Source organism: Cibotium barometz, chromosome 21 (genome assembly GCF_041138505.1).
Source record: "Cibotium barometz isolate CiBa-2024 chromosome 21, ASM4113850v1, whole genome shotgun sequence".
In the NCBI taxonomy this organism is placed as follows: Eukaryota; Viridiplantae; Streptophyta; class Polypodiopsida; order Cyatheales; family Cibotiaceae; genus Cibotium; species Cibotium barometz.
This window is the reverse complement of record NC_141066.1, coordinates 25981874-26004099: the sequence shown is the minus strand read 5'-3', so window position 1 is coordinate 26004099 and position 22226 is coordinate 25981874. Positions and strand designations below refer to the sequence as shown.

Here is a 22226-nt window from a genome sequence, read left to right as displayed (position 1 = left end):
TTCAGGAGTAAAAGAGGGATAAAGTGGAGTCTACCTAAATTCGGGAAAAGCGCACAGAGAATCAGGACAGCTGCACATGGAGATCCTCTGCTTCGGTTTTACAGCAAAGGACTAGATGAGCAGTGGAAACCTCATTAATGCTACTTTTTGATTGGATGGTGGCTGCAGCACTAAGTAAGTTAGGGCCTCATCCCACAGGACTCTAGCAGCATTAGCAGTGATGTCTCTTTGTGTTGCTCGCCTGTGTGGAAGATGTAAATGTTACATCATATGACCACCACGCCTCCTTCCCTAGGAATTTGGCACTGCTGATGGTTGGCATGGCTCTTAAAAATTGTTCATTGGTATCCAACACAATTTCATATCATTAATAGCTTCATGGATCTCGCACTCTAAACTTTAATGAACCATGTCCTCGTTCTGTCACACAGAGTATAATATATATGTATGCATGTACGTATATTCGATTGTTTGTATTAATGTAGGGACAAATCTAAGAACTTATGTGAGGCCTCCAGGATCCATACGACCATGTAGCAGCATTTAGGCAAGCAGTTCGAGCTGAGCAAGTGGCTGCTGACAAGCATACTCAAGTAGCAAACTACTGTAAGATATTCAAAGAAGCAATGCCTACGAAAGATTCATTCAACATAAAGAACGCTCTGTGCAGCAATAACACGTCCATGCTCATGAACCAATGTAAAAACTTGGCCAGCAAGATAACACGGCCCAAACTGTCTACTGTGCTTGCCACTTGATTACCAAGTCAAACTCCTTAATCAACCACAAGTACTTAAAGACAAGTTGTACAAAAGCCCACAATGTGACTTCCTTTTTCAGAGGTAACCTAATACAATGTTTTATAGCAAGCTATACATAGCATACATGCTCACAATGTGGAACCACATCATTCTAAGGATAAAGCACTGATGGACTTGATACAGAAAGGCAAGATGGACTTCACATAGACAGGCAAGCCGATGTGTGTCCACCACATTGCACACAGCTGCTCTGCACAAGTGCGACCAAGCACAAATCTACATAAGGAGTAGTCCTGTAGCCTTACAGTGAAACCATGTAGGAAAAATGGGCACTTCTCAAAAAAGTCTCTCCACATTTACATCATAGACAATATTAATCAGAGCTTGATCCTCTATACTTGTTCCCAAAATACTGGATGCGCCATCATGCAATCAGAGGATATACATGAACACCTTGTTGACATGAATCTCCACAAAGCCATCCTCTCTTCAGAATTTCAACAAGCCAGCTGAAACTCAAAAGCAGGTCCTTGCTCCAATATATCTAATTATTGGCTTGACTTGTAGGAGAAAGAAGGCAGTAAAATAATGTAGCATGGTGGCAGCTGACAATACCTAATATCTCTAGCGAACACCCACCCTTAGTATGGGCAACTGCCACTTTTCAGTGTTAAAAAATCTCCACTAAGCATTTCCAGCAATCTGATGCATCAAATGCTGATGAGAAGGTCTAACATGCCCATGTGTAACTATATTGCGCCGCCCTTGCACACCTGTTGGAATAGAGGGTCTACTTCTAGCATCTCTTGGTGGAGCAGAAAACGGAAATACTGAACCTGTCGTGTCTTTAAGATTCTGAAGTAGGGCTAAAATGTCCAACACTTCCTCCATTGATGGCCTTGCCTTTGGATCTCGAGAAAGGCAGCGAGCAGCCAGGCTAGCCGCTTTCTGAACACCTTTTACGGAGTAGTTCCCATTAAGACGGGGGTCAACCAGCCAAACAATCTTCTTCTTGTCGCCCAGAAAAGGGCGGGCCCACTCGACCAGGTTATGCTGCCCACTTGGCCTGGTTTTGTCCATGGACCTTTTACCTGTTAGTATCTCGAGCAGCACAACTCCGAAGCTGTATATATCACTCCGCGCAGTTAGATGCCCTGTATGCATGGAAACAAAGTCAGAATCAGCTAAATATAATGAGCCCCCCATACCTGTAACCAAGGCAGAATGTGTACTTACCAGTCATAACATACTCAGGAGCAGCATAGCCATAGGTTCCCATCACTCGTGTTGACACATGACTTTTGTCGCCTTGTGGCCCATCTCTAGCAAGCCCAAAATCTGACAGCTTTGCATTGTACTCCTGTTTCCCAACCACCAATGAGGCTAATGTTAGCTTACACTATATAAAGCTTGCAATGTGAGAACCACAAAGACAAACTTTTAATGTGGCACATGCTCACATACCGAGTCCAGAAGGATGTTCGAAGTCTTGAAGTCGCGAAAGATAATAGGCCTTTTGCGACCATGGAGAAAGGCCAACCCCATAGCAGCACCCCAAGCTATCTTCATTCGTGTTGTCCAAGACAAGGGTGTAGCTCCTCCTGTGGAACAAAAAGGTTAGACTTCTTGTTTGTAGCAGCTATCCCGCAAAGAACCTATACAATCTCATATGATTCAGCACCTAGAAAATAAAAGCCTAAACCTTCTTCTTATGGCAAAAGTTACACAAACATGCTGCAGGAATTTGAGATGATAGGGGTATCGTACTGCGAAAAAGATGATTCTCCAAGCTCCCTTTCTGCATGAACTCATACACAAGCAACCTCTGTTCGCCTTCGATGCAGTACCCTATTAGCTTCACCAAGTGACTATGATGAAGCTCACCAAGGTAATCAACTTCAGCCTGCATACCAGAGGGAGAGATTAGGGTTTAATAATGGTCACAATAGCTTGCCCTACTACACATAGGCAATGCCAAGAGGTAAATATGAACTTACAAGCCATTCCTTGTGGCCTTGAAGCCCGTTGGGATTCAAAATTTTCACTGCCACCACAAGGCCGGTCCCTGGTTTTGCAGCTGCAGTGCCATGCTCTTCTATCCAACCTTTGAAAACATGGCCGAAGCCTCCCTCACCAAGCAGACTGTCAGGGCGGAAATTCCGTGTTGCACTCTTCAAATCATTGAAGGAAAACTTCCTTAGCGGAGAGGACGACAGCACCTCTTCCTCTGTCTTTGGAGTCACTGGGGCATCCAGCTTGAGCTCATCTTTAAAACAGTCATCTGAGGATGAGCCTGCCATATACAATACAATTGCGCGGCTTATGGTGTGAGAGGTTGTATATGTATGTATGTGTAATACATCTGTATGTATGTACATACACAAGCATAAAGATTTAGAACATTAGCAAAGATTGCAGATAGATGTTCACAAAAATTAGGGCAATCAAGTGTGCATTTAGTCCAAAAGTCGGAATTTTGCACAGGTTAGGCGTCGATCATGAAGAGATCAGGATGGTCTAGAGATCAATTAGGCATAGTAGCATAAGAGGAAAACAGAATTATGCAACATCATTGCGCAAAGACTAAGTGAGATTAGATGAAATTGGAGAGAAGGGAAAGAGAAAGAAGGGGGGCGGGGGCGGGGGCGGGGGGCGGGGGTGTACATACCAGGCGTGGAGAGGCTGCCCACTTTGGCAGAAGAGGAGGAGTTGAGAAGTCCACAGGTTAAAAAGCGTAAGCAGGAGGGCCCTGCTTCATCGACCCATCTTCTGTGTTGCTGCGCTTGGCCTCCCATTTGTTTCTGAGCTAGCCAGTGAACTGCAAACCTTCTCTCTCTCTCTCTCTCTCTCTCTCTCTCTCACACACACACACACACACAAAGGGGGAGAGAGAAAGAGAGCTGGCTATGATTGAAGAAAACACCTTAAAAGACCCAGGTAAACCTTTGGCCTCTAGAGATATATATGGTTTGTGTATGGAGCTTCTACATACCACTCTCTGCACAGAAAATACGCACGCTTGTCTTTGGTGAACGATGGGGAAATGGTGCGTGAAGAGAGAGGAGACCAAATTTTTGATTATAGGTAACGGAAATTTTGTGAATGAGTCAACAAGCTGCAAAGACTTCGCTAGCACTCAAGTTGGCCGGCTGTCTCGTAACTAATAAATTATTGCAAAGAAAATAAAGGGGAGAGAGGTGTGTGTCAGAGAGAGCTCTCTCAGAGAGGCACTAGGGATGGAGGAACAGAGGGAGGTTCCCTTCATCGTGGAGTGCTCAACTTTTTGCAAAATCCACCACCTCTTGAGAGGAAAAGAAAAAAATGTATCCTCCAATTTTTCAATATAGTAGTTATGGATGAAACTATGAAGAAAATTCAAAATTATAATTTCTCCTTTTTTTTCGTACACACCTAGGGCTCACTCAAGTGGGTGGAGCCGATTTCCCCTTCCAACAATTAGCCAATTATAATTTCTTCTTCAACCCATGATGAGAAAGATTCATCATCTACGACAGGGGCATCAATTGCATCTTAGGTGGCTAATTTAACTAGGTGAAAATCCACATCAGGGAAAGCTTCCGAAAAAATTCCTTCCAACAAGTGGAGGACACCTCCGTTTTCTCAGCAAAAGACAAACTTGATATGCAGCTAGTGGCGTTCAAAACTAGGTCCCACTGCACCTAGACAAGTATTATGTTCTAGATGGCGCTCTCAGTTTTTGGCTGCGATGTTCAACCCCAACCTTAGTTGCTTGAGTTGAATGGAGTGTTCATAACAAACATTTTAGTTAGCAAATCATAAAACTTGTTGTTTTTTAGAATGTGTAGATTTTAGAGTGAAAATATTTAGTAACTCGCAAAATAAAATTTGCAAATGAGATATTTGAAGGCTTATTGTATATAGTTTCCAAGCTTTCTCTTAACATTGAAACTTAGGTGAGCTCTCTCTCTCTCTCTCTCTCTCTCTCTCTCTCTCTCTCTCTACCATCATTAGATTGGCATTGGGCTGACGTGGGCATCACTATTAGTTGATCATGGCTAGTTTACCTCTTACACAAGGTTATATGCTAATACGTATATACACTAGTGATAGTTGCTTTTCATTTTATTTCAGCTACTTTTTCCATGGCGCAGTATACTCATGGTCTCTCTCTCTCTCTCTCTCTCTCTCTCTCTCTCTCTCTTGCCATTGTAAGTTGTGACAAAGGTCTACAAGGCATGCTTATTCTAGTGAGGTGTGTTTTTTGCTTATTTTAGCATGTATATGGGGTTGGTTGCGGGTGTACATCAAATGGGGTTTGGGGGTTGTGTTAGGGCATGCCTTGACAACCTCAAAACCCCCGTTTGATGTGCACCCGCCACCAACCCCTTGTAGTTGCTAAAATAAGCAAAAAAAACACTATAATTAGCATGCCTTGTAGACTTTGGCAAAACCTACAAGGAGAGAGAGAGAGAGAGAGAGAGAGAGAGAGAGAGAGAGAGATTCTGTGGTTTTCTATTAAAGGGGAGGTGACTTCCCCTAGGCCTTCTTGCCTCCCTTCAAAGCCACTCCTAAGGAGGTAGGCATCAATAGGGGTGGGTATGGGCACTGACACTCCTTTTATAGTGACCATAATGTAAGTAAAGGTGCCACATTGATACTTCTATCTCAAATTGGTGATTTATTTAAAAAATGATATATTTATTTTTAAAATTTTAATTTTCTATAACACAACCATGGGCCTTCATATCCAAACTCCTCCTCCAGGACCTTTAAAGCACTTTACAAAGAAGAATTTTTTGAATGGAAAATAGAGTAGGTACACAAAGACAATTGTTGAAATGGGTTGCTCTAAATTTGCCAACTTCTCCACCAACTTATATTGCTTGAGACGAATAAGATTACCATAAGTTACTTGTAGTCACTTGTGACCTAGAGTAGGTACACAAAGGCAATTGTTGAAATGGGTTTCTCTAAATTTGTTAACTACTTATAATACTTGAGATGAATAAGATTACCATAGGTTACATGTAATCACTTGTGACCTAAAACTATCATGCAAAAGAGAACCTAATATAGTCACATGTAGTGCATGCATGGTGATGAACTAGCTGTGCAACAGCTATCTAACACTTTTTATAAAGTTCTAGTACAATACATTGACGTGCTTACATTGCCATCTTTAGATTGTAAATTCTAAATTTATCCACAAATAAAATTAACAACAAACCCTTGGTTGAGATTCTTTTGCAAGCAATATGTCCTTCAAATGCTACAGTTCTCCTTTTGGCACACTCAATGGCACAAATCCCTTGCCTTTGATAGCAAATGATGCATAGTTTGTTGGCACATTATATCGATCTTCCGTCTCAAACCACTTCAAGACAACTAAATTACTCTTTGCATGGAGTCATGTACCTTGAAGCACCATTGTCTTCATATTAATATTTGAGTCGTAGTCCTTTACATCGTAAGACTACACTTTGCATGGAGTCATGCACCATTGTCTTCATATCAATATCTCAGCCTTAGTCCTTTACATCGTAAGAGGCATCATGAGCATTGTCCATAGATCCATGGTTTTTAAGGCATAAATATATGTTGTCTCCACTTTTTTAGAAGCTAAAACCTCCACAAAGCAAGAATTTTTAAGTGCTTCAATACAATCAAAGAATATCGTTTGGCCTTATATTCCCAATTGATAGACAATCCCATCTGATTGCAAAATACCAATGAAGAAAGAGCAACCCATCTTTCTCTCTAGAAGGATGTATTGTGTTTGATGCATTTACTTGCCCTTCTGACTAATATACCCACATCACCTTTTGGGTTATGCGCCATCTCTTGAAACATGCAACAAACATATGTAAGTGGAATATATAAATTTGCCATAGCTACATCTTGGCTAGTAGGATCTGATATATTATGGACTCCCATCCATTCAATTGTATTAATGCCCTCGCCCCTCACATTTTCTTTAAAGATGACTTTTACGTTACTAGTATTAACAATCCTTGCTGCATCAAATAGAAGAGAACTCCTAAAGCAGTTGTATCAATGCCATGGCCCCTCACGTTTTCTTTTAAGGTTACTGGTATCCACAATCCTTGCACATTAGAGAACTCCTAAAGCAGTTCTATGAATGCCATGACCCCTCACATTTTCTTTGGAGATACCTTAAGGTTATTAGTATTTGCAATCCTTGCACATCAGATGCATCAAATAGAACAGAACTCCGCACTAGTTTCCCATAAGAAAGTGTATTTAATCAAACCAAAATTGTTATTGATTTCGTTTGAGGGTATCAAAGGTTTGGCCATAGCTAGTTATCCCAAGACACTCTAAACCCCAAGGATGCCATTATCTGCCTCCCAGTTGAGTCCACATCATTCTCAAAGCTGGGCAAGCCAAAAACCAATGCAATGTCCTTCACATTGGTTTTACAACTAAGTGGGGGATGGCTCAACTTGAGTGATTGGCAAGTCTACGATGAACCTCCTTCACATATGGTGATCCCCCCTAGGAGGACATATGTAATATGTCCTCCACATTGGTTTTACAACTAAGTGGGATGGCTCAACTTGAGTGAGTGGACCTTCACATATGGTGATCTCTATTGTCCCCCCCCCCCCAAAACCCCAAATGGAAGATTGCACCTTCAATCTACCAAAAGGCTGAACAACAAAGGGACTCTACACCTCCTACCCCTACCCCTATCCCCACCCCCCCAAACCCCAAATGGCGATAGTTCCATGTAGAGTGGTCTAGAAAGTTTTGTGTATTCACTTCATCGGAAATGTATCTTGAAATACTCGCATTTCATTTCGCTAATGATCAGTTGGGCCGAAATAGAGAATATTCCAACCAGCTTTTGGACCAGTTTTTGTGCCCGAGCCAGAAATCCCTCTATTCCGACCTTCTTTTATTCAAAAATGTTGTCCTAGAGAGATTGCACCTTCAATCTACCAAAAGATTGAACAATAAAGGGATACATCTTTGAGGACCTATGAGATCGCCCTTTTCTAGGTTGGAGAGATGAGGCTCATATCAAAGCTATGTTAATGTGTATGCCAAATATGAACTTGTTGATTTGTGTCTTAAACAAAGGGTAAGGCTTGGACATTAACACTGGGGTAGGAGACATGTGCAAAGGTTTGGAAATGGTGCTTGGTAACCCTCTTTTGCAACCTTAAATTGAAGCCATTTATTTGTGTTTGTTGGATTGCATCAAAATACCGTTAGAATTCATTAAAATAAGCTTTGGAAATTGAGTTGGCCTTTGTAACCCTCTTTTGCAACCTCAAACTAAAGCCATTTATTTGTGTTTGTTCAATTGCATCAAAATACCATTAGAATATATGAAAATAGACTTTGGGAACTAAGCTGACCTTCTTCAGTTTGAGCTAGTAGAAAATATATAGGAGAGTCCCTTCCCCCAAAAGGTAGAACCTTCTTACGGAATATTACGATGAGAGCCTTTCTTGTGGGGCCTCAAGTAGTGGAGGGGTCTTTCCGAGACTTCACTAGAAAATGAAATTTTTTAATCTTGAGAGGAGCAAGTGAGAAAAGTTCATCTTGCCAATTGAGTCATTTCCAAGTGCCCTTGCAAAAGAATTAAGCTTGCTTCACCAACTGACTGAGCTTGATTCACTAACTGAATAAGCATCAAGGTGAGGAGTGCATCCCCTTAGCAAACCTACCAAACTAGGTGCCATGTATAGCTTCAGCAAGCTAAATACTTAGAATACCCAGCCCTCCATCCTCTTTTGGTTGACACACCATGTTCCAAGTAGCCCAATGAAGAGTCTTTACTCCTTGATAAGAAGGCTTTCATTGGGGAGAATCTTGGACTTCTTGAAATCAAGAAGGGGACTATAGAGCTACGCATGGGAGAGCAAGATATAGTTAATAGTTGTAGCCTTAGCATGAAAAGGGAGGAGGACATAGTTCCATTTTCCATTACCCACTCCACTACCTACTTATTAGAAACTTCAACACCACTGGGACAACACCTTTCTTGTTTATTAATAATTTTACATCCCCATCTATTAAATTCAAAACCTTCTTGTTTAGTAAGGCTAGTAATCTTGGATTTATGTATATTACATTTGGACCTAGATACGATAAGGAAGATCTGATTAATTGTTAGATCCTTCTCACATTCTCATCAATGAACCCGTAAATTTGCAAAGCATTATATCACCAACTGAGAAAGATCTGATTAATTGTTAGATCCTTCTCACATTCTCATCAATGAACCCGTAAATCGGCAAAGCATTATATCACCATCTGAGAAAGATCCTTGAATATCAAGCTAAGTGATTTGGTTATCCTTAGCTGCTTAATTCAAATTATGCGAGTTAGCCTTCAAAATCTTGGGAGAGACACACAAAAACCGTCCTTTAGGGTATTTTGCACCGGAGAAAAAATGACTGTATTTACTCATCTTTACAAAAACTGATAAAATTTATAGGTTTTTAGTTATAAAAACCGGTTAATAATGAAATTTTGAATAGGGGAAACTGATTGTACTCTAGCATGATCTACAAGGAGACCACACGCATACGCACATGAGAAGCTACTACTAAGTTCTCCCCTTTTCTCCCCTTCATAGGGGGTAGGTGTGTCTAAACCACATAATTTGAAAGCGAGTAGGGATTGATAATATGTAACTTGTAGGCATAATATAGGAACACCCAGTTGCGTGGGCCTTTGGCGTTGTCAGCATCATCATGTCCCCATCGTTACGCCCATGTGACCACGAGAGAACTCGTTGGGTCGAAAGTCTTATGAAAAACGCGGTGTCAGGCTGCACGCTCCGCACGAGTTTTTCAGCGTTTTCACACTGCAACCAGGAGTTCGGACGACCCATATGTGCCACACATGGGCCCGCTCCGCACGAGTTTTTCGGCGATTTCACACTGCAACCCCCCGAGTCCATGTGGCAGACACGGGCCTACAAATGTTGCCTACTCAAAGTAAAAACGCCTCGTGGCAATTTTTGACTGGCACCCTTACACCCTTAGGCAAAGAGTATCGCCAAATCTGGAGAGACATTTTCCCCTCCAAGTGAGGAGATGAAACAATTGCAAATCTATAATCAAAGAAAATAAGAATCAGATGTGAGAAGTTCCATAGCAAAATAAAGACATCGAGAAAGAGTGTGAATCCTAGAGCCCGGCATGTACGGGTTTGGTGAAATATAGCAAGTTTTTTTGGTATTTTAGTGTAATTTTTGACGGACATTTTAAAATTTTGTAAGGATTTTATGCCTCAAAAACGGGCGTGACACTTGTCAAAAAGCAACTATGATGGCAACTCGAATCATCCTCTTTTTTGGCAACTTCAACATGTGGCTTGTATGCGTGCTTTGTCCCGAATAATAATCCACATTCATCACACGACCAGTGTCAGAAATAAATTTTTTTTCTAAGTGGGGAAAAAAAGGATGATCTTCAAGCTCAACTAGTTTGTTAATCGGTTTTATAACTAAAATTTTAAAATTTTGAATCTTTGAAATCAAGGCTAGGCAAAATTACAACCAGCTTATCTCAATTTGAGCGGTGAAAATTACACTAAAGGATAGGTTTTTTGGTCACGATCTGTAGGGGCCTCTCTCTCCCCATATCTTAGCATCCCTTCTAAAGGACACTTTTTTTTGGTCACGACCTACAAGGGCCCCTCTCCCCCCATATCTTTATCATGCCTAAGCATCCCTTCTAGAAACCTTAGCCCATATTTTAGTATTCTAAAGTCTATTGATTAATTTATGGGTGGAGGAAATAAAGGTTGAAAGTGAACCCACATGAAATCATTCCTTGCTTTGCCTGCAAGGTTTCTTAAGTCCAAGTAGCCACCATGAGACACACATGGCAATTACTCAAGGAATATATAACTCTCCACAAGCTTGGAATTGGATTAGAAGTATAATTTATCACAAGGACATTGCCTTGTGTGTTGGACACACATGGCAATTACTCAAGGAATATATAACCCTCCACAAGCTTGGAATTGGATTAGAAGTATAATTTATCACAAGGACATTGCCTTGTGTGTTGGACTTAGGCTACATAACCTTGCGTGTTGGACTTAGGCTACTTGTTGGATGCATTTAATATCTATACACATGTTAAATTTGGCCTAAGATGGAATTATTAAGGGACTAGGTGACAACTAATCAATCTAGGTGGAAAGGAAGGGGGGGAGGGGTTATGCCTTCTACATACAATGATGAGGGGGAAATTTAAATGCAAAAAAGAATTCCAACAAGCAACCTGAGTCCATGTGCGGGGCGGTTGATCTACTCAATGTGATGTTGTGAGTGGTGTTAAGGGATGCTCATTTTAACATTCTAATACTAGTTTGTTACAATTTTGGACTCAAATGATGGCACATGCACTCATTTGAGAACATGGACCCATTCAAGAACACCTACCTATATTTAATAGGTTTTTCAAGCTCCACCTTCTTCATATTTTGGGTGGGCTTTAACATTCAATAAAAGTATTTTTTGTGTGTATATACCAAATGCTTAGGGCATCCTCTTCTTGGCAAGTATAAATATACAATTGACATGACATTTGATACTAAAGGCCTTTCAATTCTTAGTATTACATGCAACAACAAGCTCCATGACACTCAAGAAGATAAGTGACAAAAAGGGACCACTCGAGCCACCACCTTTGTCTTTTAAATCACGATTATAGTTCTAGAATTAGAATATTCTTGTAAAAATTGATTCCCAAAAAAAAAACTTTGTGCCTTTATCAAGGCATTCAAGTATCCTTGATCTTGATTATCATTTTTTGTCATTTATTAAATTTATAATTAATTTTTTGAGCAAAGTAAATGTATTATCAAAGGAGACTCTTGTTGACGTGTGATATTTTACAAACTTCACTTTTATTAGACTATTCTTATTACTTATTATTGTTGTGATAAATAGAAAAATCATATCTTCTCATAGTTATCTGCATTTTTAGTAGTAGTATGACTTTTTATGAAAGAACACAAATATGAGAGAGAGAGAGAGAGAGAGAGAGAGAGAGAGAGAGAGAGAGAGAGAGAGAATCTTGTTAGTTGAAAAGAGCATGTGAAAAAGATAATCACAATCATTGTCACAATCCCAACTTTTCATCATATAATTCACAGTAAAAGGCAACATTCTTTTATTTTGATGCTTTAAACGTTTCCTTTAGAAAATTCAAACTAATAGCCACTCTTAGTTTTTGAAAGGTAAATGCAAAATCACACAAAATCAAGCTTTATCAATTATAGGGTGATGCATTGAAGGAACTCTTCATGTTTGATACTCATCTTGATCATGCTTTCTACGAAACCACAAGCTGCTGTAACAAGTCATGTGTCATGCATTGGATTACATTATAGAAAACCAATAAATTCACAAATTCCTAATCCTTTATCTAAAGGCTTCAACATGAAAAGATGTAAGTGCCTCTAATTATTGACATTGACACCTCACCCTACCAATCTACATCCATACAAACATCATTGCACATCTCATGCCTTTCTATTCTAGATGTTACTTTGCAATTTGGACATTATGAAAAATGTGTCCTATATGTGGCATGTTCACCATAATTACTAGCTCACCTACCACAACATATTTTTGTTGTTATAAATGCAACAACTTGTGGTTTACTCATCAATTGTGCATGACTTAGCTACACATGCAATCTCGAAAAGATTGGTAAGTACCTCTCAATAAAACATAAAAAATCATGATTTGATGCAATAAACATGGCTCAAGTTCAAAATCTCTCTCTCTCTCTCTCTCTCTCTCTCTCTCTCTCTCTCTCTCTCTCTCGCACACGCGCACACACACACACACTCACACTTTATGACAAAATAAAAAAGTATTATATCAAAAACATATTATTACAAATTAGCTAGTACTATTTTCTGAAAATGATTTTAATTTGGATGTTTTCACAAAAGTTAAAGTCTTTTCACAATGTACAATGAGAAAACCATTACACATGCATACACATGGATACATTAGTTCTTAAAATACCGTGGATCTTTATTTCATCATATTAAATGCACAAAAATGGTACCCCCCACCTCATTGTTGCACAACGTTAAAACTAAACTTTGTTGAAAAGTAGGTAACAAGAAAATAGCACTTTCAGTAACCTTCACATTACACCTCTAAAACTAGTTTGAAGACACTACAACCAAGAAGTAATGAAGCCTCAAGAATCTTTCTCTCTTTCAGAACCGTCACTTTCTATGTCATCCCAATCCTCATCAATTGAAGGTGAAGTTTTCTCCATATTGTTCACATTAGCATTATTACTATGTAAATGAAGACCTAAAGCTCACACATATTGAGCATTCAAGTGACACAATATGAAGCATGTTCCCTCGAAATTTTCTCATTAAGAATTATTTTTTTAGTTTCCTTAGATTTCCTAACCTTGTAACTTGAAATTCATACACTAGAATAAATGTCTATGTCTTTAAGAAAAAGAATACTAGTGCTTAGAGTATTTTTTATCCTTCTACCTGTAAATGCATAAGAACGGTTTGTTTGTACTAATGAATTGTTATGAATATTATTTTCCCTCAAGACTTAACCATTGAATGGTTTTTTTTTGTACCAATGAGTTTCTACGTTCTTACGAATATTATCTTCTCTCAAGCCTTAACCATTGAAACATTGAGTATCTTATCAATCCAAAATGGATGTCCCAAAGAATCATCATCATCTTCCAATGTTGCACTAACCTACCTTGATATCTTGATTGTTTTTGCTCCATATTTTATTTTATTCGCTCTTGATGTGATTGGGATCTTGTTACTTTAAAATAACATCTCTAGGGATTTTGTGTATATTATTATTTTTTATCTCCTTAACACTAGTTTAGTAGCTTAACAGGACATAAATATGTCTTTTCAGGGGTTTGCTAAAAAAATCATATCTTATGAATGGGAGTGATATTCTAGCATTTCTCTTCTAAGGCATGTCTTCATGAATGTGGAAAACCTTAGAAAATTATTAAAATGATAAAAATAATATTAAATATAATTGATAAATCGCCAAGTAGAGGTATATCTAGTAGTATAATCCAAACAAGTTACAAATTTACAAACTAGGTTTCTACATGCAAAAAAAATGATCTTGACTCATTATAAATTTTTCTTGCACCTTAGTACATTAATAATTAATTCTACTTCTTAGAATCTCTTCTTAGTCGTTGAGTCTTTGACACTCAAAATATGATAATATTGTAAGCTTATATGGTGTTTACTTTAGTTATTCTAATCAATCAATGGCTCCGCTAAAGTAATCGATCAAGAATACATATCTAAACATTTTAATTTAGTTAGGAAACAAGGTGATGGTCTAAGCTTTCAAAACTGCACTGATAACAAAATAGCATATATGAACCCTTGCTTATATTTAGTTCATCTAGTGAGAAACTTTTGAAAATAGTGTTTATTATTATATAAAATAACTAGATATTCCACTTAAAGTCTTTTGAGATGTTTAAAAATGCATGAAGTCTCTTATTCTATAGTAATGAATATGGTTCAAAATTTATAAACTTTCATCTAAAACAAAGTGCCTAAAAGGATAGGTGTATATGTTACTGGCTCTCACAAAATGCACCAGCATAACATAACATTGTACAGAATATGTGTGAAAGATTTGGTTCTAGTCTATGATTGTTTGATTAGCTATAAAACTCCTCAAAGTTATTTTTTTTAAAAGACAGCTAAGTACCTTGGAATTTTCAAGACCTAAATTTTTGAGTTCTAATTAATTTTTGAGCCTAAGATGGATTTTATGACACCATATATGTGTTTGTGAAACAATGCATATCCAAAAACTTTGAAAAGCAATGAGAAACTGGCTACTTAAATCCTTTAATAAAAATATAGTCCAAATAACTTTGCATTACGACTGCAATTTGGCATATTAATTCTTATGAAATCGAAAAGCATTGAGATAATCAAAATACAGTCCAAACAACTGTGCATTACGACTGCAATTTGGCCTATGAATTCTTATGAAATTGAAAAGCATAGAGATAATCAATGTGATCTCAAAAAACCCAATTTTTCTTCACTATGTACCTGATGATATGAAAAAAAGAAACCTTTAATTTTCACTATCCATGTGTTCTAAATAATTCCAGAAAGTTAGTCACAGTAATGAGGACATAAATATGTCCATGGACACTTTTATGTCCTATTACCAAACTATTGTTAAAAAATTTGACCACTTGCAATTGCATTTAATAATGTCCAATAAAGCAAAAATTGAGGGTCCCACTCATGCTACTTTGGATATTGCAATTATAATTTCACACTAGAATTTCAAAACCTTTCAAATAACATTTTCCTCCAACACATGTTCCCACTCTAAAAGCCTTAAGTACTCATTCACATCATAAAATTGATTATATTATTCAACTATTTGAACAAAATATATCTTCCAAGAGACCACTTATCCAAGAGATCACTATATTCCAGAAAGTTCTCCTAAATGGTCACATTTTCATGGTGGACATAAAATTTTAAAAAGGAACTCGTGCAAGAGATTGATCCACTAGCTAACCACCCCCAAGCTCCAATATGCCTTTATAGAGGGCCTACCACGGCAATAACAAGGAGGCTTATGCAAAATCAAAGTCTAGCCTTTGTAAAGACTCTATTAACTTTTGTAAAAGATGCACTAGATTTCTTGCCACAATGGTTAGTCTATCTGATTCTCAAAATTGACTCTGTAGATCTTATCTAGTTCCCACCAGAGAGAATATGCCCCCATAGTAGATCTATTGTCTCACTCTTACTCTCAAAACACCACATTAGGGAGTTTGGAAAAATCCCATTACTTTGGAAATTTTCTTTTCAATCTACTTTTTGGTGTATCTTGAGCAGGATTTAAAACCTACTCTTTAAGAGCTTTCCAATGATATGTCACATGAGGGGTTTTACAAAATCTTAAAAGGGTTCACCATGCCGCCCCTTTTGGATCTTGCAAAATGGGAACTAGGATTTCCCAAACTCCCTAATATGTTCTTTCAATCACATTCAACCCAAACATAGGTTATATTTATCTTTTATAAAGTTTCCAATTCCCACAATTACAATCTTCAACTCAAATCAAATTGGGGATTCAATAAGATTTAAGAATCTTCATGATATCATTTTGCTTGTGATGAATAGTGATAATCTTATCTCCCACGAGATGAATAAAAATTTGACATGTGGCAGATAAAAACAAAGCCATCACACTGCTAACACATGCCACACTTATCTCCCACGAGATGAATAAAAATTTGACATGTGGCAAATTAAAACAAAGCAACCACACTATTGACACGTGTCACACTTATCCGTACAAATAAAGTGATAAGTTGTGAAAAATATATCGTGTGTATTAAGATCTATATTAGATAACTTAGATGCATGTTTATTGGACAATTCATTCCATACATGGTACGATATAAGTCAAGCACCTTGGACAATTAATTTGGTACATTGCATGGTTTATCTTGTATGGATGCAATTCATTTTGTATATTCCAAAATTGAGTTGAAACTATCATGCAATGTGTTTTTTATCTTCTTGTTTATCATATAGAATCATTTGATATGTGTACAATTGAATTATATAAGATTGAATCATATGACACCGGACATTTAGTAATGTGCATTGTACCTTTCAGAAACAAACCATTTGTAGAGTTACTGGCCATACCTGATTGCTGGGAGAATTTAAGAAGGAAAGATGTGAAAACAAAGCTTAAACTAATGTCATCTGGTGTTGATGATCAACAATCTGCAAACTACTAAAAATCAGCAGTAGAATCGGATGATCCTTGAAGGTGGAATTGGACAATCTAAGAAAGTGGAATCAGACAATCCTTCAAAGTAGAGTTGAGCAATTCAAGAAAGTAGAGTTTTTTTATTTAAAAAGTGGAATTGAGTGATCCAAGAAGTGGAATCGGTCGATCTCAAAAAGTAGAATCAAACGATCTCCCAAGAGTGAAATCAATCAAGGTAGGATCATCGTGAGAAACTAGAATCGTTAAAAAAAGTGAAATTGGCAAAATAGGAGGAGTTGGATCGCTAGAGAATTTGGAAATCGAAATGATTGTAAACTAGGAACTGTTGATCAAAGAGTGGAATCAATCATCGATTCAAGAAATCAACAATTCAAGAGTTGAATCGGCTGATTGGAAAACCTATAAAACAATCAAAAAATCAGGCGATTACACTTGAAAACAATTTACGGTGATGTGTTTTGGATGGACTATAGAGGCAGGTCTCCCCGGCACATCAACATGCAGGCCAGTGTCTACACCAATGGAATTCACTCTAAAGCTGACGAAAGACAAAACATGACATCCTTCTGATACTACTTTGTACAGGCAACTCATTGGTTCTCTTAATCATTCATTTTTAGAGTAATCATTCATTTTTGACACATGGGTAAGGAAAAGGGGTCCCTTCAAGGAGGCGCCTATTTCACATGTGGATGACTTTAAACTAAAAAATAATAGGATATTTTTATCTCTCCTCTCTTCTAAATCAAACCAAATCAAAAAGGGAGCCAAACTGGTCCAAAACTTGTCCAAATTCAGTCAAACTGAAGCTAGAAAATTATAGAACTCAGTTGGACTCAATTAGTGGCCTCCCTCACCTATAAATAGACCCTCATTCCTTTGTATTCTCATCTGTGAACTAAACTATGCCAGTATTACTCTAAGTTAAGCTTATTTTCTATTATCCTCTAAAAATCCTCTACAAATTGAAGAGATTGGAGCTTCTCTCTCTCTTCAATCTTCCTTGGAGACTCCAACAACATACCAAACCAATTGATTGGGTGGGGGCCTCTACTCTGATCAAAGCATCAAGTAATTTAGGAGGTAAAGTGTGGATTATTGTCTTCTTTTTCTTAAATCTCCAAATGTTTCTCTTCTCAACCCCTCTCAAGCTTGAGATGCATTAAATTGAATGGCTTTTGAATACTATTGAAGTTCTTTAATGTATTGTAATGAAGAAATACATAAATTTCCATTTATGCTTAATTTATAATGGTTTTTAAGCATTTCTCTCTCCCCCCCAAAGAATGGTCATTCCTATGACCTATTCTCAATTCGAATAAAGCTTCTCATGAAGCAGTTCTCTAATCTAAAAGTAATTTCTATGCTTGTCTAATTGGAGACCAAAATAATGGCTTTTTAATACTTTTATGCTATTAGATTTATGGTAAAATTAAGAATCAATCCATAATTGGATAATGATCCAATTAGTGGTTATTTTAATCACATGAATAATACTAAACTTTATTCTTTCAAATTTATTGAGAATTACCAGTAATAGCAGCGGAGCTATGGCAAAATTTCTATAAAATTAACACATATATCATTTTAATTCATAATATGAAAAGAGGACTTCCTACCATAATCTAGGATTAATCATCCTAGATTAACTGAATGATTCTCATTATAATCATGAAAAATTAATTTTTATGTTTATGCATAAATAGTTAATTACGAAAAAGAGAAATTTCTAGTAATCCATTTTTTATGTTAAAAGAGTAATCCTCATGACAATGGAAATCCATGTACTCCAATGAAGTAAGAGAAAAATTGTGATGCTAAAATAATGTATATTTTATTTAAAAATTAAAGAAGAATTTTAGTTAAATTTATCTTTTTGCATAGATAAATTTCAAATGACAAAAGAGGAATTCCCACTATATTGGAATCCAAATATTTAAATGAGAAAAGAGTAATTCCTATTGTAAAGGAATTAATGAAGATTTTTATTTAAATTTTAAGAGAAAATTTAGTTAAATTTATCTTTTTGCATAGATAAATTTTAAATGATGAAAGAGGAATTTCCACTATATTGGAATCCAAATATTTAAATGAGAAAAGTGTAATTCCTAGTGTAAAGAAATTAATGAAGATTTTTATTTAAATTTTAAGAGAAAATTTAGTTAAATTTATCTTTTTGTATAGATAAGATTAAATGATGAAAGAGGAATTCCCACCATATTGGAATTCAAATGTTTTAATGAGAAAAGTGGAATTTTTAGCTTAATGGAATTAATGGATATTCTTATGTAATTTTTGAGAAGAATTTTAAGTAGATTTAATTTATGGTAAAAGAGGAATTCCCATGATAATTGGATTGCACTCATTGAAATGAGAAAAAGAAGGATTTCAAGTTTATTTGAAAAAATAGGTATTGATATTTTAGTTAAAAGAAGAATTTTTATGATATTTAAGAAAAGATGGCTTTGAATTAAATTTTAGTGTCAAAAGATGAATTTCCACCATAATTCTACCTAATGAATTAAGGCTGAGAAATTATGTGGCATAAAGAATATCTTTGGATATTTTAATTGGTAAAATCACTAAATTGATATTTACCCAAAATCTAGACGTTTAGTTGAAGGGAATCCTTATAGAACTAAACCGAATGAATTTGGTTAGACTACATGAGGGACGGACAGTAAACCTAATTGTCCTTCTCTCGATCTGAATCAGACAAAAACTTCATGACCAAGTTACTAAATCCAAAGAATAGACTACCGAAACTAATCTAGTTTTTCCTTGACCAAACTCACCAAGAATCTAGTTGGACAAATGGACAAAATGATGGGTAGATTACCGTCATGAGAGATCAAGGATCCTCATTTTGAAACTGGGAATTATGGAAAAAGGGTTGTTGAACCGATCTCTGAACCGATCTCAAACTGGAATTTTACTTGCATTGGAATCTCTATTTTTTCATTCAAAGGACTCTTTTACACCAGAATGCTAGAGGAAGCATTTGGCTTATGTTTTTCTAAGAGGAGGTTTGTTGGAACAGCTGGCGGGGAGTCTCAAGGGACATTGCTCACGGCAAAGCCTGCCGAGGTCTTGACCAGCCTTGGTATGGTTAAAATGGTACGCTTCTGGTACGATGGGTGAGGACTGACGAAGCGGTCCCTGAGTGAAGTGCTAGGACACCTAAGGAGGATCCTAGAGGGTTCTGACCATGCGATGCAGGGCTCGTGGGTGCTAGGACACCCATGCATACGTCGAGGAAGATTTCGGATGGACAAAAAGGAAAGATTTTTGAGAACCAAATCTTGATAGTGGATCTCGTTGGTTGGCTAGCTGGTCTTCAACGGAGAGTTCAAAGGATACATTTTTGTAATACAATGGACTCAGAATTTTAGAAAATGATGATCAGAAATATTATGATTTCTATTGAAGGATTGTTTTTAAAGCCAGTCGAATATGTTATAAATGGCAATTTCATATTGGGTGTGTACGTGGTATGCCTACCTTGATTTTTGCATGAATCGCCAGCTAGGTGGCCTGGGAACTCTTTTTCTCAGTACCCGGGCAAAAACCCAACCAAATCTTTATAAAGGAATCCCACCAATTCAGTGGTCATGTAAGGCTGGATCGGAAGATTCCTGAGAAACAACTAGATACGATTAGTTACGTCATTTAGTTTTAAATCCTGAGAAGACCTTGTTCTGTGGAAGGGGATCATCGATTGTGCCTCATAAATGAGGAAAAAAGCGGTGATTCCATGGACCAAGTGCAAGTCTCTTCTTGATATGACCATGTGACTTCAGGGTTTGGTCAGATCAGTTTATCTAGTTAAGACTTGACTCGTTAGAATAATTTTCTCGTTAGCAGATTTTTCCCAATTGGCAGAATCGCCCGTGCCTTTCGGGCGAGGGGAGTCTTCCGGGCCCGGTCTCAGAGGGGCCGCCTGGGCTAGCCTCTCATCTTGAACATCTGTGGTGGGCGAGGCCCCGAGTGTGTGGACCCCGTCCCGCGCGGGAGGCCGACGCCGCTTCTGCCCACCGGTAGGAGCCCCGAAGCAGGCGGGGGACCTCACATATGCAGACTTATGTAGGACACCAAAGAGTGTCCTCCATATTTGAGACTATTTCTCGAGATTTTTATTGGCCTATAATGAAAAGAGATATAGCTAAATTTATCTCTCAATGCATGATCTGTCAAAAGATAAAATGCTACAAAGGTAAGACCCAAGGATTACTTATGCCTTCACTTGTTTCTCATGAACCATGGAAACAAATTTTTATAGTCTAATTACTGGGCTTTCCCAACATAGCTAATCAAAATGACATGATTTGAAACATAGTTGACCACTTTAGCAAGCCAACATACTTTATCCCTTACAAAAAGACTTTGACTGCTCACATCAAACTGCTCATTTATTTTTGAGAAAGATTTTTTCACATCATGGTTTTACCAAAAGTCATTGTCTCTGATAGAGATTTAAAGTTTTATAATGATTTTTGGACTACACATTTTAGTAAACTAAGCACTAAGTTGGACTTCATAACTCCCTTTCATCTTGAGCTAATGGTCAAACAAAAATCATCAATAGTACCATTCTAGATAGACTTAGAGCCAATGTCTCTTCTAATCCAAAACAATGAGATAAGTACATTTACATATTACAGTTTGCATATAGCAACACTGATCATTTTGCCCACAAAGAAAGCCACTTTTGAAATTGTTTATGGTAAAAATCTTCCAACTCCTATCACTCATCCTTCCCATACTATAGAGACTACAAATGAGTTTACTACAGATTTTCAAAGCATCCATGAACAATTCAGGTAAGCTATACAAAAGGCACAAGAAAAGTACACAAAACAAGAGTGTGTATAACATCAGAGATAATTCTAAGAAGCAATTTATACATTGAGACCTGGATGATGAGTATGCTCCTCTCTATAAGAGAACAAAGGCTTCTAAGTTCTCTATGAGTATGCTCCTCTCTATAAAAGAATAGAGGCTTCTAAGGTCAACCCTTATGTAATGCGACAAGCCAGGGAATTAGGGAGAAAGCATATTGATATATAGGTGGAAGGATCAATTTACCCACCTAATCCCTTGACCCAATAACCACCTAAATTTTCATGCCTAACTTCTTTGATCAAATATGTTTGTGAGGGTAATGCTGGCTTGCTTGGTTACACAACAAGGCTTGATAGTTAGGTGCAAAGTGTTTGGATATCATCACAAAGGATGTTGATGATGAAGGAAGCTCAGATCAAGCAGTTAAATGCTCGACTATCTAACAAGGAGAATGAATACAATGAGTTGGTAGAAGTTGTTCATGCTCAATATTTGCAAAACCATGAATTAAAACAAAAATCAAAGGATCTAGAGGCCAAGAACAATAAATTAGAAGGGGTATTAGAGACAGTCAAACATGAGTGCACGTGAATGAGTAAGAGAACAAAGACCAATTGCTGCATTGTCAAAAAATAGTGGAAACTACAAACGCCATATACAGGCCGAGATTAATAGGCTGAAGAACCTTAAACAAGACAATGGAGCAATCTCAAAAGTCTTGTCAAGACAGATGGTGAAGAATACACTTTCTCATCCAAAGATTAGAACAATTAGTGATGATCTCGTGCATGCATGATTTTGCAAGATGTGAAGAATGCATTGCT

At 37.3% G+C, this 22226-nt stretch overlaps 1 protein-coding gene across 1 annotated transcript; it reads right to left on the bottom strand.

Annotated features, from left to right (window-relative positions):
* Positions 1-804: 804 nt before the first annotated feature.
* Positions 805-4172, bottom strand: LOC147626998 (receptor-like cytoplasmic kinase 176). Its single transcript, XM_086815585.1, has 6 exons — positions 3430-4172; positions 2759-3054; positions 2529-2664; positions 2226-2362; positions 1998-2121; positions 805-1915 (listed from the first exon to the last, which is right to left on the bottom strand). Exons 1-6 carry the CDS (start codon positions 3554-3556, stop codon positions 1446-1448), a joined length of 1290 nt encoding a protein of 429 aa, XP_086671711.1. The 5' UTR covers positions 3557-4172; the 3' UTR covers positions 805-1445.
* Positions 4173-22226: the final 18054 nt, after the last annotated feature.